The 17,206-nt window shown below is 43.3% G+C and overlaps 1 protein-coding gene across 4 annotated transcripts in view; it reads left to right on the forward strand.

Moving 5' to 3' along the window:
- CAPN6 (calpain 6) overlaps positions 1 to 17,206 on the forward strand; it is an 81,803-nt gene that overhangs the window by 38,961 nt on the left and 25,636 nt on the right. For all 4 annotated transcript variants that reach the window (XM_039488214.1, XM_039488217.1, XM_039488216.1 and 1 more), the window contains exons 3-8: positions 6,956 to 7,087; positions 7,783 to 7,991; positions 8,886 to 9,078; positions 12,749 to 12,942; positions 15,151 to 15,228; positions 16,395 to 16,590. In XM_039488214.1, coding sequence (XP_039344148.1) covers positions 6,956 to 7,087; positions 7,783 to 7,991; positions 8,886 to 9,078; positions 12,749 to 12,942; positions 15,151 to 15,228; positions 16,395 to 16,590 — 1,002 coding nt within the window. The remainder of the gene's footprint in view (positions 1 to 6,955; positions 7,088 to 7,782; positions 7,992 to 8,885; positions 9,079 to 12,748; positions 12,943 to 15,150; positions 15,229 to 16,394; positions 16,591 to 17,206) is intronic.

Raw genomic sequence — 17,206 nt, forward strand, 5'->3', positions numbered from 1 at the left:
GGGAGGTCAGCCTTTCTGAAAATCAGCTGTAATCTTTCCAGCAAATGTCAGCACTCTCGGTGAGAACTGCACCAGAGCTCTAAGGATCAGGAGGAAAATGGTGCCAGACAAAAAAACCACACCACATTTCACAGCGTCTTTTTTCCCCCCTAAACACTGATTTAGAAACCTCCCCTCTCCTCCAAAATGTGTGTTGTGGAGCCTGTGTGATGCTCAGGCTGGTGGGCCTTATGCAGCTTTAGTCATTGTTAGCCCCAAAAACAAAAAAAGATTTATATCAAAATGTTCGTGACGCATTTAGCTCTGCAGAGTGATTTATATGAGGCAAAAAAAAGTGTTGCTTAATCTCCAAATAATGTAGGCTCCTAAAGTGCAGTGCCGGATGTATGATCAACAACCCATAAAACTGGCATGCTCTTCTTCTCCTTGGATTAGCTTGCGTACTTACAGTTGGGTTTCTGTTTTTAAAAGTAGTGGGCCATGCCCTGCTCTAGTTATGGATGGGACCGAGGGGGCCAGGGTGAAGGGAGGATAGAAATTGGCCAGTGTATAAACAGCAGAATGAGAACTAGATCCTGGTCTTACATTGGGGAAACACTACTGATGTCAGTAGTTACTTCCTGATTTACACAGGGGAAAATGAGATTATGACTGGGTCCTAAATCCCGAATGAAGGTCCATCGGCACACACTAACCTTTCCTGTAACTCACTAGTCATTTTACATTCTCAAGGCAATTACAAGCTAACAGCAAGACCTATTGCATGTGATTATTAAGCCTTCTCTTTCTTCATTCCATAGGCATGGCAGCCAGGCTGCATACTGTACAAAAAGCCCTCTCAGACATAACATTTTAAAAGGCTTTTTGTGACTGTTTGAGCATCTGGCACAGTTGAACTGATTCTTTTATATTAAATGTCATTGCCTTGACACCCAGCCCAAAATGGAGGAGGACTTGTAAATGTGCCAGCACAGCTGGGAGCTCTTATGGGACAGACCGTCTCCCCTACCTCTCAAACCACACAAACAGCCCAGCAACTGTGTTCTCCCCCTGCCTCCTTTTTGATGTTGTTGTTGCTGCTTAACCAGTGGGTAAGCTATAGCCGAGGGTGAACTTTCCCATCTGCACTCAATAGCAGGAACATAAGAACATAAGAAGGCCGTACCGGGTCAGACCAAAGGTCCATCTAGCCCAGTATCTGTCTACCGACAGTGGCCAATGCCAGGTGCCCCTGAGGGAGTGAACCTAACAGGCAATGATCAAGTGATCTCTCTCCTGCCATCCATCTCCATCCTCTGACAAACAGAGGCTAGGGACACCATTCTTACCCATCCTGGCTAATAGCCATTTATGGACTTAGCCACCATGTATTTATCCAGTCCCCTTTTAAACATTGTTATAGTCCTAGCCTTCACAATCTCCTCAGGTAAGGAGTTCTACAAGTTGACTGTGCGCTGCGTGAAGAAGAACTTCCTTTTATTTGTTTTAAACCTGCTGCCTATTAATTTCATTTGGTGACCCCTAGTTCTTGTATTATGGGAATAAGTAAATAACTTTTCCTTATCCAGGAAGGAGGAATTACCACAGCAGCCACCACACCTCAGTGCCCATTGAAGTAGGCCCCGTGTGAAGAGGGGCCTGGAGGAGGGCATGATGCAGATCTGTGCTGAGCATTGTGTCTCAGACTCCCCCTGCCTTATGTAAAATGAACTGCCTGGGGCAGGTACTGCACACACTATGCAGATCTCATGGACCCAGGGTAGGCCACAGATCCCAGCTATCTTATGAGCAGACAAAGAGGTCTCACTTTTAGATCTTTGAGGCTGGGATTTCCAAAGGATGTTTAGGGAGTTACACACCCAAACCCTACTGGAATTCAGTGGCAGTTGGGCACCTGCCGCCTTTTGAAAATCCCAGCTTCAGTCACTGCACTTGCTTTTTCTTTTTTCCTCTCCCTGAATCACTCTCCTTTATCCATCCCCACCCACTCTACCACCCTCTCTTCAGCCCCAAGATCGCCAGCTCTGAAGCACTTCCTCACAGATCAGGTCCTGTCCAGCCCCAGGTCTCTGTAGCCTCTCAGAATGCTTTACAGTGTAGTTTCAATGGCACTGCTGTGAACATTGTAGTGAACTCATTAATCTTAGGGTTCGCAGAATTCAATTTTTGATCATTTTGATGGATAATATCGACATCTCTTCTTAAGCCTTTTTATCAATTATCTATTTAAATGTTTGCAGTTGTGGGATATGGGGGTGTCAGAATGGGGGGGGGGGGGGGGAGTTGGACAATAACTTTTTAATGATAGGAGATGATGAGATTCAAAAAGTCAACACTTTATAACCTTAAAACATAAATTGTCACTATCACATGTCAGAATAGACATACTAAATATCCTGAAATCAAACTCTAATAATTTTTCAAGCAGCGTTTTTCTGTGAAGCCAAGGTCATAATGTTACTTTATGGCTGCTGCTAATGTTTAGACCAAGACACATTTTTACAGATGAAAGGAGCCATTTACTTAAGCTAAGCTCCTCTAAAGTCCATTACTCCTAGTAGTGTGAACCACCCGAACCACTGCCAGAGGATAACAGGTTGTCTCCTCTACCTTCCCATTCACAATTAATTACACATTTTGCAAACAACCCTCTAGACTGGAATTAGTCTCCCAATAGTGTCTAATTCTCTATTGTGATTTTTTTCCACAAGTAATATCAGTCCTTCATCGTCTTTGAAGAATCCCATTACAGAGAGATGTACAAACCATTTGATGACTCTGAGTGAAACTAGTAAATCTCTGACCTTTTACCAGTTATATCTTGGGTTTTGAAAAATATGGGATTTCTCAAGAAATGTTTTCCTCGGGGGGGGAAAAAATCCACATACAAAATCCAACTCCCCCACCACTCAAACTCTTTTCCAGCACCTTGTGAAGTCCCAGCCTACAGTTTGTCAATCCCAAGCAGAAGAAAACCTATAATATATACCAGCTAAAATTGTAGTTTGTGTTGCGTGTCAGGTACAGTAATGAGCTCTACCATATTGACCTGCTCAGTATTCTGTGAACTTGCTTACTAGCCAGTTCATTTATTATCGTCACCATTTCACAGCTCGCCAGTTTTCAGAAAGTGCCATACCAATTAAAGTAGGACAAAGGGGTTCAGTGAGCCACTTTCTTTCTCACAGTATCAGTGTGTGATGACATTAAATTACAGATATATCACTCAGTTATAAGAATAGGAAATGGCACAAGCAGAATCCAATTACCTGAATAAAAGTCTTGTCTGAAAATAGGGACATCATCATTTTCAGTGGACTCTCAAGCAGCTATAACCTCTTGCCTCCTTTTCAGACTCCATGCAGACTCTATACAGTTGGCAATTCTAATTCTACACATAATGCAGATATGTGTAACTGAAGAACACCAGGGAGAACTGAGTTTTCTAAGGCAGAATTATCTGAACATATAAGCAAAATACCCAAATATTTTCTTCCTGTATTATTTACAGCAACGAGGTTACAAATTGACTGAGAAGGGACAAACAGAGCATCATATATGGAAGAGGGTTTCCAATATTTTGGCCCAGATTCTGCTCACCTGCACCAGTTTTATACCAGTGTATTTCCACTGATTTCAGTGGATTTGCACCTAAATAACAGGCATGGGATCAGAAGAGGCTCCTGGGAGCCCTAAGAAACAGCATTATCAAAAGCCTGATGATCATGATAGTTGCAATATAGATATCTGACTCTCTTAAAGAAAATCTGGATTAGATGAAGCAATGGTTTCCTACACTACCAATTCCTCCTGATACACTGCAAAAACAATGGAAAAAAAGGAAACAGTATATCACTACAAAAGTTTTTTTTTCTCCTGCTGATAACAGCCCACCTTAACTGATTACTCTGATTAACTGAAAACACTCATTTTTTCATGTCCTCTGGGTATATACATCTTCCTACTGTAATTTCCACTGCATGCATCCGATGAAGTGGGTTTTAGCCCATGAAAGCTTATGCTCAAATAAATTTGTTAGTCTCTAAGGTGCCACAAGTACTCCTCATTCTTTTTGCTGATGCAGACTAACACGGCTACCACTCTGAAACATAGGAATTATTTGTTTGCTTCATCTAAATCCAGATACTATGGTCATGGGTGCTATTCCAGTGTCTGTAATTAATAATAAGAAAAATATACATCACATCATTTGCTTTTGCTTAATGTTTAGCTTCAAATATTCCAAACATGCTAAATATTTTAGTAGGTAAAAATGCATCAAGCAGGCTCTTAAAAAAAAAAAGGAAGAAACACGGAGGCAGTGCCGATCAGCTCTTCAGCCCAGTGTTTACTTTGTGTCATAGTGGTCAGTTCCCTCTAATCATATCCACATGCTTGGCATTTTGACACAAGCTGCTTCGGGACTCTACATAAGACTATATGAGACACTTGACAAATGTCCATATAACTATCCCCTCAATAGTTTAATATGGCTATTTTTGGCAAGGAGCACAAATAAGATTAATTTCCTGTTTGGACATGTCAAATATGGGTGTGCTTAATTTCTTTCAATATATTTTTTTGGCTTCCTAAAGAGACAACAACAAAAATGTTTGGACTATTTTGTTCCTGAGAACAAATCCACCCCATGTTAATTATGCCAATGACAACATTTCAACAGGAAAAATAAACTAGAAAATATTACTGACCGTGTTACTTAGAAGTCCAGCAAAAGATAATCTAGAGATTTATCCTCATTGGGTTTGGAATGTTTACCACCACTGCAAAGAAAAGGCCAGGTGATCTAAATTGTAGCAAGAAGCTGAAGTTCCTGCCCTCAGTTCCTGTGCTAAAGCTCCTGTACATTCTGGCTAAACATCATGAATCTGTCAATCGTGCAGGTAAGTAATCTGTGCCTAGCTGATGCCAGCAATACCAGATTTTCCATGTACTTTCTCTTGTAACTTACATTATTCAAAGTTTCTTGTAAAATTTTTAGTACGTGAAGTCTACTTGTAAGAATTACTGACAGAAGAATAATAAAGCACTGACTAGTGATCAGTTCCTGTGTCTCCCAATGCTCAACAGTTCTCCCAAGAAATGCTGTTAAATGAGTAAAATAGTACTGGGATTAAAAAAAAAAAAACAAGCCCAATATCCTTTTTTAAAAAAGAATCCATCCCTCCATCGCTACCCGCTCCATCTCCCACACTCGTCCCTGCTACCATCTCTGCCCCTGTCGTGCCACCATTTCAACTCTCACTGCCATCCCTCTCTGCCCCCCACTTCTCTTGCTGTCTCTAGAACGCAGTTCAGCGGGTACTGAAGTGTGAATTTCAGATTACCAAGCACTCACAACTTGCAAGGTGCTACTAGCTGTGTTATCTCTGGGAACGTGGGGCTGGAGTTGCATAGACCCCGAGTACTGAGCATTGCATGTCGATGCGGTATGATTTCAGAAGAGCTACTTTCCTGAGGAGCGTGAGATGAGTGGTCAGTAATGCTAACAAAGCCAGCACTCTCAAAAAGCTGTGTTCTTTCAGCCCCCTGTGCTTGTTGAATACTTGTAGCTGCACGCTTAGAGCCACAGGGCTAAATCCTCAAAGGCTTTTAGGTGAATTTCATTGGCAATTAGGTGTCTAAATAACTTTGGAAAACCTTTGGGGGAGGCAAATTAAAGCCAGTGTGGACAACGAGGCTCATGTTTTCACCTCTGGAGGTCCCCGGTTCAAACCCTGAGGTATCAGCCATGATAAAAGCCATGACAGAAGCAGTAGGATGATAGCATTCCAGTGTGAGGGGCAATCATGTCTTGCCACTTCTTCTTTTGAGTCCTTTGCTCTGCCCAAACCTACCCCTCCCTTCTTTTTTCTCCCAACCTTGTCTGTGCAGCAAGTTCCCTGCTCTTGGGTGTTTAGTGATCACTCCCCTCTCATTCATGTCTTTCCTCAAAATGCACTGTCAGATGTTACCCTCCATCATTCTGTGCATCCATTCATATCATATGAAGAGCTAGAAACTCAGGCAAAAATGTTCAAATATGGTGCCTAAATTAGGCGATTAAGTCCATATGTAGGCACCTAACTGTATGTCCTGACATTCAGAGAGGCAGGGTATTTGTGCTCCTTTTTGACATCAGGGAGAGCTGCAGATGATCAGCACTTATTAAAATCAAGCCACTTGTTTAGATGAATGGAACTAGGAAGTGGATTCACATGTTACAGGGGCCCTCCCACGCTGATCCTTTTGCAAGACCCATCCCTACTTATGGATTTCAGTTCCTAACTTTAAGCTTCCAAGTTTGAACATTTAAAAAAAAAAAAGCTTAAATGCTGCAGACTGGTTGGGGCCATCAGAGAAGTGTTGCTGTGGTGTGTGATTGAGAACTGCTCCATCCAACTCTTGGCTGTAATTACGATCTATATGTCACCCCTGAAAAAGTTCCTGTGTATAGGGCACAGCTTCCACAACAGCCATGGTGCAACTGATGCCTGTTAATACTAATGCTTCACTGCTGGAGGGTTCTGTGGAACCATGGAGAACTAGAATTGTCCCTCTCCAGCCTGCTCCTGCAATTTCAGTGCAGCTCAGGGGTAGTCTACATGGGAGATTCTGGAAAGTTCATCAATGAAAGGTGTGAAGTTAATGCACATAAGGTAAAGCCCATTGAACCCTCATGTGGATTTTCTCATTCAGGACTAAAATAGCCTTAGTGTACGGTAGCTTAATCCTCCATGCTACAGCAAACTTGAGCCATTTTACTCCTGAATCAGATCATCCACATGGGGGTCTAATGTGCATTAACATCACACCTTTCATTGATTCACCTTAGCTTTCCTGAATGTCCCTGTGTAGACCAGCCCTTAGTCCCATCAGTTCCATTTCTAACTCCCCACTGGGCTCTTAAATACTTTTGCTCCCAAGCGTACCAGTAACTTCTCTTTTGTTGTGTAAGGAGCTCTGTGAAGACCCACACCTGTTTGTGAATGGAATCAGCGCCCATGACTTGCACCAAGGGAAGCTGGGGAACTGCTGGTTTGTGGCGGCTTGCTCCTGCTTGGCTCTTCGGGAGAATCTCTGGCAAAAGGTATGCGACCCAATATGCTGGTGCTTGACATAAAGCCTGTCCCCAAAGGAGAGCCGAGTGCCCTGAGCTGAGGTGTCCTGCAGTGGGGTGGGACAGCTGTCAGTATAAACCCAGCTCATTTTCCTTCCTGTCAGTGATAATTTAGCATAACCAATGATCCACACTTCCTCTCCCTTCCCTTCAGGAAGAATATACAACTGGGGAGTAGCAGGCATTTGAGGTCCAAATTTTCATTAGCTGCTCATTTTTGTATGCCGTCCCTCTCACCAGTTGCTGCTCCCATAGCTTGTTATTATGTGTCTTGCCCGGAGGACAAGAAAGCAACTCTCTACTGAGCTGACTCCCCCAGACCCTCATTGGTATCAGGCAAAGGATGTAGCAGAACCAGGGGGCACCTGCACTGTGATGCTTCCATCAGTCACTGCAAATATCACCCCCATGCCATGTAGCCTCCCTCAGGATAGGTTTTCATTCTCTGTATGGATTGCACAAAATGGGACTTTAGGTACTTTGGGACCAAATTCACTACTGGTGTAGGTGGGTGCAATTCTACTGATTTCAGCTTAAGATCTTCAGAGGCTGACTGGGCTGCCAGAGCAGTGATCTTTGTGGTATCTGCCAAGGAACCAGCTCAAGCCACCCCCTGATTAGGTCTCACTCGTGTTTGGTGAACTGTGCTTCTCTTCATTTCTCAGGTGATTCCAAACTTTAAGGAACAAGAATGGGATTCAAAGAAACCCCAGAAATATGCTGGGATTTTTCACTTCCAGTTCTGGTATTTTGGACAGTGGACTGACGTGGTCATAGATGACAGATTGCCAACAATTAATGGGGAGCTGATCTACTGCCATTCCAATGTGGAGAATGAATTCTGGAGTGCACTGCTGGAGAAAGCTTATGCAAAGTATGAATTCGCTCAATGTCCTTTAAGTGATTTCAGCTACACATAAAAATTCACTCTATCATTTCAGATGCTACTGATTTCCTTTCTCATCCCTGTCATATTTCCCCCCATGTTACTTCCCAATTGTGGCTACTCTTGGAGAATATGTACCTTTGAGACTGCGTCCAGAACCCTTCGTTAATCCACTACCAGGAGCAGAGCTGGTCAAAATCAGACTTGTCATTATTGTGAAACATTTCAAACTTTTAAAAAAATCATCCGAATTCTGGACAAAAAGCCAACATTTCATTTCATTTCATTTCATTTATTTATTGCAAAAGAAAATTCTGGAAACAAAAATCATTTCAGGTCAGTCAAAACATTTCATTTTAATAAATTCAAAGAGTTTCATTTTGATCTTTTTACATTTTTTTTTTTACATTTTGAAATGAAAAGTTGCTTTGAAATGAAGAATCAAAACTTTTTTTATTCTGAAAATATGAAAATTGGACGTGGCAACATTTAAAAAAATCCACATTTTTTGTTGAAATTGATACAATTTGGGGAAAAAATCAAAACAGCATTTTCACACATTAAACTGTTGTGACAAAAAAATTCTGACCAGCTCTAGCCAGGAGGTGCTCCTAAGGCAGTGATTCCCTTCCTATGCGTCCTACAAAAAGCATGTTTCCTCTTCATTACATCTAATTCTAGCAATTCAGAGAGCAGGAATCCTAGGGACGCTCTCAAGTCTATTGCATAGCAGTGTAACAAAGCTTTCTTCCCAGTTCCCTGCTGTTCCGACACACTCGTGATCCTTTTTCTGGATGGTCTCAAATATTACACAGAAATAATCCCTTTTGGCTTGGTTTTAACAGCCATAAGGTGAGTCAATTTGTTCCGCCTTACCTCTAGGCTGGCTGAGTCTTATGAAGCCCTGGATGGAGGCACTGCCGCAGATGCAATTGTCGATTTCACTGGAGCAGTGGCAGAATCCATTGACCTGGTAAAGGGCAAATATTGTGAGAATATTTCCGAGCAAATGAAGCTGTTTGAAGACTTGCTGAAAGTACATAAAAGAGGCGGGTTAATCAGCTGTTCCATCACGGTATGTGTGCAGACTTTGATATACAATGATTTATTCTGATGAGTTTTCTTGCCTGGAAAAACGATTTTAGCATAAATATATTCAGCATATCCTTAATTTGGATTTTGAGAAGGCTGTTTGTAGAAAGCTAATGACTTGGCAATGCTGTCAGCCAAGAACAATTCCCTAAGCCACCAGCTATAATTCAGGAAACCACAGTCACGTGCCCCACCATTGACCTTAACATGGATGTGAAGTTGTCTCCTTTCTGAATGGAGAGAGGTACCCAATTTTTAAACTTGAGCAGAGATGAACAAATTTTAGAATATCCTGACTTCCAACCGAGGCGGCTGGCACCATGTCCCCTTAAGACATTTAACTGCTTGCTGAAACCTGTTTACAAAATCACTTTTCCAAGCACTGAGCTGCCAGTTCTTCTTCCTGCTGGTGGTGATGGGGCCATCTTTGTGTCAATGTAGTACCGGAGCTGAGTGGAAGTGGTGAGCTCATCCAGCCATTCAGAGCAGGAACATGGGCTTCATGTTTTTCACTAAAGCTTCTGGTCAAATAAAAATACTGTGAATACTTGCTGGCTAAGACTGTCCTATACATATTTACAAAACATCCAAAGTGGGCTAGATGCTTTACAAGACAGCAAAGAGACATGCTCCCTGCCCCAAGGAGCTACCAGCAGGGTTGTGAAAAGTGCTGGTCACTGGCCTACCTCTGCTCCCCCAGAGCCCATGCTAAAGCTCTCACTGACTTCAGTGGAAGCAGGGTTAGGCCAATGCTGAAAGCCATTGAAAATCTCACCTTAAGTGAAGATGACATCACAAGTGAAGAGGAAACAAACTGGTCCCCATGCATTTTAGGATTTTCTGTGAATTTATTTTAAAATTATTTAGAAACTGTGTTTTAGTTATTTTCTGGACAGGAGCCCTGGGGATAAAAGGGAGCGGGGATAATTCCATAAGATCAAACAGGGCAGCATTAAGGTTCTATGAAGCTCCTGGCTGCACTGCCCTCTCCTTTCAATTCTGGCGACCTATAAATGTCAAGGCTAACCTCTGTGGGCTTAGTCAAGTCACTTAACCTCTCGGCTTCATTTCCTTCTTTGTAAAATGGAAATTATACCACTTACCTCCACCGTAGAAGTACTGTGGTGATTAACTGGTTAGTACTTATAGTCTGCAATATGAGTTCCCAACTACCTGCTTTGTCTGGAAATTGTTCCTTGAAAATATGAATGTATAAACATTGGCACGTGAGTGCCGATCCCAGAACAATCAGCTCTGCCCCACCTCTGCAGCAGAAAGTTGGTGGTAACTGAAAGATTATCCCATGACTGCAAAGCAAGTCAACTAAGTGTGTAGGTCCCCCAAAGAATCATCGCTCTAACTATGACTGGGCATCCACTGCTTCAATGCACTGCTTCTTTTCACCAAGAAGGGAGAGTGTGGTGCCTGGGAGATGGACTACCAGCCTACAGAATGGAGCATGATGTAGTTTGGGAGCCACATGCTCCCATTCTCCAGCTCCCATGAGGCACTGCAGCTGCACTTCAGAATCCAAATATTTGGGGAGTTGATTTTTTTTTTTTGACAAAAACTCAAAATGTAAAAAAAAAATTCTGTCAAGCTCTATCACTAACTTCCCCCAAAGCCTCAGGCGCGCATCCTGCTTGGTAATGTGATGGCAATGGACAGAAATACCAGGGAGGTGATTTAAATTATCACTAAAAAATGCTGAGGCTGTTTATTTAATAACAAGAGTTTGGGGAAAAAGGTAAAAGTTTAGCTGGTTGGAATAAAATTAAGCACTTGCTAGTACTTTCCATTCTCCCCTGGAGTTATATTTCTGCCCTTTGAATTAATCAAATAAAATACAAATGCTTCTTGACATTGTTATGCAGGCACTATATTTATTGATTTATCATGGTGTGTAAAACTGCCTCGCTAGCATTTTACCTCTCAGCTCCAATAAGTGTGTTATACGCACCACAGTGCTTGCTAACAGCAGAATATTTAATACTTAAGTGGCTTACATCCCAATTTAGAATGACCCAACATGCTCCTTTGTTTACAGAACATTCCAGGGCTTGTACATTTGGCAGTTCAAACAGAAGGCAATTTACATTTCTTATTTAAAAGGGGGGGAAAAAACTTAAATAGAAAGTGAAAAAGCCAGGTGCCATCCTGCTGAAAAGAAGAGTGCAGTTGCTAATGGAGATTCTTCTGGCTCTACAGTTTAACAAGCAGGAATGGTTATAGACTCCTTTGCTGTCATGGAAACTTGTGCTCTTATCTGTGAGGAGTACAAATGAAAGAAAGTGTTAGATTGGCGGGGGGGAAGAAAGCCCTGGGAAATGTCAGTGGCTCTCAATATAACATAAGAACTGATTCTTTATGAGCTGTTGTCGCTGAAATACACTGTGGTCTTGGCATTAGTCCTGGAATTTCAAGCTCATCAGTCAGACCTGATCTGATAGTTAGAGGTGGTGAGAAGTTGCGCTGTTGCTTCTTTTTTTACTAATTTATATATCAAGCTGCTCAAATCTTCCAGCTGATTTGAAATGGGTAAGAATGTCTGGCATGGTCACACATCACTGTCAGTGCTGTAGTCCATCCCTCTCCTCCCACCAGAACAAAGGCTGGTATCGTCGCTGAGATTTGATTTTGGTTCCATGCAGAGAACTGAGAAATGCAATGAGCCAGACCCTAACAACTCATTCCTGCTGCTCCAATGGGAGTGTTGGTTGTGTAGAGAGTATGTAAGGCCTGCAGGACCGGGCCCAACATGAAAGAAAAACAATATAAGGGCCTGATCCAAAACCCATTTATTAAATGGGAATCTTTTTTCCATGGGCTTCGAATCAGCTCCATCTGCATAAAACAGATAGAAATCCAAGTTCAGGAGAAACATTTGTCAAACATTCTTAGATCAGTAGTTGATCAGGCCTGGCAGTAGGTAACACACTACCAACCTGTTACATCTGGAGACCTGGGTTCAAATCTAATTTAAGGTCCCCTGAGGAAACTCATCTGATAGCATCAGCATACACAAGAGAGGCACAGACTGTCACACAGCAGTAGTCGGCACACAGGGACCAGCATAATCACTAGAACTGGGTTCAGTGGGTGAGAGCCAAGGTCAGAGTCAGACTAGGTTCAGAGTTGAGGTAGTTACTAGGCAAGAGTTAGGGTCCGGCTGGGATCAGAGACTGGAGACCAATAAGCAAGCTGAGGTCTGGCATCACAGTAAGCCAGAAACCTGCCTGGTTGCCCAGACAGCTTCCTGGGCCACCCTCCAGGGTTAAATAGTGGGCCAATCAGAAGGCCACAGGGTGCTGTCTCTCTGGATTCTTTGGGCAGTACATGCTGCGGTGCCTAATCTCCACAGTACTCCCTGGATTTCACTTTGTATGGCCTCCTGGTAGTGATGTGAGAACATCAGCTGCCCCAACCTCCCCAGATCAGAGTTCTAGTCCCCTAGATCCTTAGGCTGCCTGATACCGGACTAGAGGGATGTTGGCTTTGATCCATTATGGCAATTCCTCTGTTACTATATTTCTACAAGGAAACCCACAGTTGTATGTAAAAAAAAATAAACCTCTTGACTGTGTATGGCCAGGTGCCCTTATTGATTTTGAAGTTCATATTAGTTCCTTGTGGGATTTTTTTGTGTGCTGCAGACCTCATCCCCCAATGACACCGAGGTGGAGACAGAGATGGGTCTGATCATAGGCCATGCCTACTCGGTGACGGCAATTCAGAAGGTGCGCCTCGGAGAGAGGCTCCTGTTCTCTTTTAAGTCAGAAAAGCTCTTCATGATCAGAATGAGGAATCCATGGGGAAAGAAGGAGTGGAACGGTGCATGGAGTGACCAGTACGTGCTGGGGGCTTCTGTGTCACAATAATTCAGCTGTCATTTTTGGCTGCTGGAAGTTAGATGTGTGATTAAATGCTAAGAAACACAATGTTGTTTGCAGTGTTTGTCCCAAGATACAAGAGACAAGGTAAGTCATTTTCGAGCTTCCTTCCCCAGACCCAACAAAGAGCTCTGTGGAGCTTGGAAGCTTGTCCCTTCCACCAACAGAAGCTGGTCCAATAAAAGATACAACCTCACCCAATTTGTGTCTCTATGAAATGCAATGTCATTCCACCAGGCAAGAGCCTCATTGACGTTGACATCTCTTCCCAAGCATAGCAGCCTATGAACAAGAGGGATGCCACATCCTGCTGCAATGAGGGAGATGTGGCTTACTTTACATTCTGGACTGCAGCATGCCTCTTGCAGCATTCTTTTGGCAAGCGGCATGGTCTGTGGTTAAAGCCTAAGGATGATGAGTCAAGGACAGGAGGTCCATTCTCAACTGCGTCACAGACCCCCTGCATGATCCTGGCAAGCCACTGAGCCTTTCTGTGGCTCACTTACCTATCTGAAAAATGTTCCCTCTTAGGCTATCTTGAGGTAATGATGAAATGTGCCGTCAAAGAGCAAATTGTATTATTTCTGAAATGACTTTCTAATGGATCATCACATGGGTCATGGGTTCTGCAGAGACCCTTCCAGCGAGTTAAGGAGGAGCAGAGTGACTGGTTCTGCTGGGTTTGTTCCATGACCCGAGGCCTTAAACATTACAAGAAATAAATAATACATTACGTTTCAGTTGGCCATTTCTAGGGCATTTAATCAATGCTTTTAACACTTAATAATATGATGCTCCTTAATGACAGTGTACCAACTTCCCTGTCTTTCCTCTTTTATCTGACAAAGAGGCTGTTACTTTCAGTCGGCGCTTTATCCCAGTTTAAACAAAGTGCTGAGCTGGCCAGATGCAAAGAGAAACAAGTTGTCTTGATTTATACTAGAGACAGAGAGCCAGATTCTGAAGTGCGCTCTCAGCCCTTTCTCTGGCAAAACTCCCTTTAACTTTGGTAGAGTTTGTCATGAGCAAGAACTGAGGAGCTGGCCCATTGAAAAATCCACACCCCTGAGCGACATAGTTATACCGAGCTTAACGCCATGCTATGTCAGAGGGAGAGCGTCTCCCGCCGACATAACTGTCCCCTCTCGCAGAGGTGGAGTTAAGCTGACGAGAGAGCTCTGTACTGTCGGCTTAGAGTGTCTTCACCAGATGTGCTACAGCAGCACTACTGCATTGGGGCAGCTGTGCTGATGTCAATTTGTAGTGCAGACTTGTCCTTAGGGCTTGCCCACGTGAACAATTAGACTGCGGCAAGATGGGATGTGAATCTATCCCACAGCAGCTTGCTCGGTCTAGCTGTTTGTGCACCCTGCTGATGCACATTAACAGTTCGCCAATCTGCTTTGATCTAGGCCTGGTTCGAAGAGGACTGGGTATTAACAGTTTGTTAGAGCACTTTCATCTAGGGTGACCAGAGAGCAAGTGTGAAAAATTGGGACAGGGGGTGAGGGGTAATAGGAGCCTATATAAGAAAAAGACCCAAAAATCGGGACTGTCCCTATAAAATCGGGACATCTGGTCACCCTACTTTCATCTAGCCCTCCTCGAAACAGGACTAAATCAAAGTGCACTAGCAGACTGTTAATGTACATCAGCAGAGTGCACACAAACAGTGAGATGGCGGCAGGCTAATGTGGGGTTGGTCATACCCCAGCTTGCCACAAACTAAATGTTTGTGTAGCCACCCCTTAGATAATGCCTTTCCATCCAAATGAAGAGCATGATAAACAGCTCAGGAGGAAATTCAGGCTGTGTTTCCAGAGCAGCTCATGTACATTTTGAGGGTCCTTGGGGAATAAAGCCATTCTCATGTGGAAATTTCATCCAGATCTGACCTTCCAAGCCAACGGCTCAGCTATACTGAGGGAGAGGCTGTCCAGGGAAGTAAATCAAGTGCTGCTTTAAATGTGTTTAGCGTTTTGTCTTTAACCATGTATCGGGGCTGGTTTAAAAAATGCCTCTGTGTGAGGCAACAAAACTTCCCTATACGTGATTCACCTCATCAGTGCTCAGACGATATTTTAATGTGAGGGGACAATAAAAGGAATTTTTTTTTCCAAGTGAGAAGATTTAATTTCACGTATTAAACCACTTTTTACTTCCAGGTCCGAAGAATGGAAGAAAGTGAGTGACTCGGAGCGTAAGAGCTTGGGACTCACTGTTCAAAATGATGGCGAATTCTGGTGAGTAAAAATGTCTGTTGCTTGGGAAATCTCTACTGGAGCTGGCTAAATTCAACAGTTATTATTCGTCCCAGTGTTGTACCTCCCTCAAGTCTAATTTCTATGAATGCACGAGAATCTGTGATTGTTCTGCAGCTACTGACATTGGATATTAGCTACTGGTGTTTCTTCAGATTCTCAGGGAGTGGGACTAGAAAACCATGTGAAAGGAATAATGGAACTAAATACTTAGGCCTGAATGAGTACTTACATTTCAGGCACCTCAAAGCCATAATCCTTCAATATTTAGGAAAATTCCCTTCTTCCTAAGTTGATTTGTGCATGGCACGCTATCAAATGGCAGGCACTCTCCCAAACTGCATCTAAAACTGTATCTGCCTGGTACAGTATTTACCTAATGGATTTCCAATTCACCCATCACCTGTAAATAAGGGTGTAATTAACTAATTTTGATCCTAGTCATTGTTTCCCAGGCTTGGGGCGCTGTATTCCAGAGAGAATCTCTGGAACCTTGATGAGTCAGCTGAGAGGGGTCACTATCGAAAGACATTCTCCTGTCCCAAGGGTCAGTGTGTCACTGCATACTCTTAGCTTTGTCAGAACTGGGAACAAGGGGTTAAATGCAGAGTTTGGTTCTAGGCCTCTTCTATGTCAGGATAGACCCCAGTCCATGATTACTAGACTGACCCAACTGGATTTTAATCTTCTGGACCATCTGCAACTATGTCAGGTGACACAGCTACAGCAATGTTTCTTGGTTAAAACACTCTTTTATAGATGAGACTTAAATGGGTTTTAACTGTGTCACGTGCCATAGCACAGTTTGGGGACAGTGTTAAACTGTATTTAAATCCTGAGTACACTCCAGGAGGGACCCACATTGTAACCATGTATTGAAATGGTTGCTTGCGTGTTGTAGATAGAACCTTTGTAGCCAGTACAGAGATGGCATTCGCCCAATGCCAGACATACAGTGCCAGTTCCAGCCCTGTGGTTATAACCGTGTTCTTAGGATCAGATGGGTTACGGTCAAAGACGAGTGATGCCTCAACTTGAGCTTTAGAAGGTGCCATACGGTGTCATACCACAGATGGGCATGATGATCCTTTTTATGCAGAGCTTGAGGCTTTTTTACAAATCATGCCTTGCTTATGTCCCTGGCTCAGGATGACATTTGATGACTGGTGTCAGAACTTCACCGATGTTGACGTCTGTCGTCTTGTGAACACTTCGTACTTCAGCATCCACAAAACCTGGGAGAAGAAAATGGTGCGTGGGGCGTGGACCAAGCATTCAGAACCACTGAAAAACCGCTCCGGAGGATGTTTCGATTACAGAGCCACCTTCTTACAGAATCCCCAGGTTGGAGTTCATTTACACTGAATTGAGAAGACAATACTTGGGTGTCAATGGTCACTCTTGAACAGGAAGCCTGTGCATTTCCATTTAAAAACCACCCGGGAGCATGTTGTTTCATAGATTCCAAGACCAGAAGGGACTGTGATCACCTAGTCTGTCCTCCCATAGAATGCAGGCCATGAACTTCCCCCAGAATAATTCCTAGAGCAGAACTTTTAGACAAACATCTCACCCAGGTTTAAACATTGTCAGAGATTGTCACAGTATAAAGACTCATCTGTGTTTCAGTGACCTATGTAATATCTTGCAGAGTATATAGATATTTATTTAAAACTCATTTTTAGCTATATTGAGCCTGGCCCACATGGTCAAGGCAGGAGGAGGTGTCCCTCATGGATGATAATGAAGGGAGGTGAGGATGGCTGAGTGGTCTAAGGCGCCAGGCTTAAAGTGCCTTCCTTTCTTGAGGGCTGGGTGTTCTGGTCTCCGAATGGAGGTGTGGGTTTGAATCCCATTTCTGACACACAGGCAGGGAGATAGCTCAGTGGTTTGAGCATTGGCCTGCTAAACCCAGGGTTGTGAGCTCAATCCTTGAGGGTGCCATTTAGGGAACTGGGGT

Source organism: Mauremys reevesii, linkage group 9, assembly GCF_016161935.1.
Source record: "Mauremys reevesii isolate NIE-2019 linkage group 9, ASM1616193v1, whole genome shotgun sequence".
NCBI lineage: Eukaryota > Metazoa > Chordata > Testudines > Geoemydidae > Mauremys > Mauremys reevesii.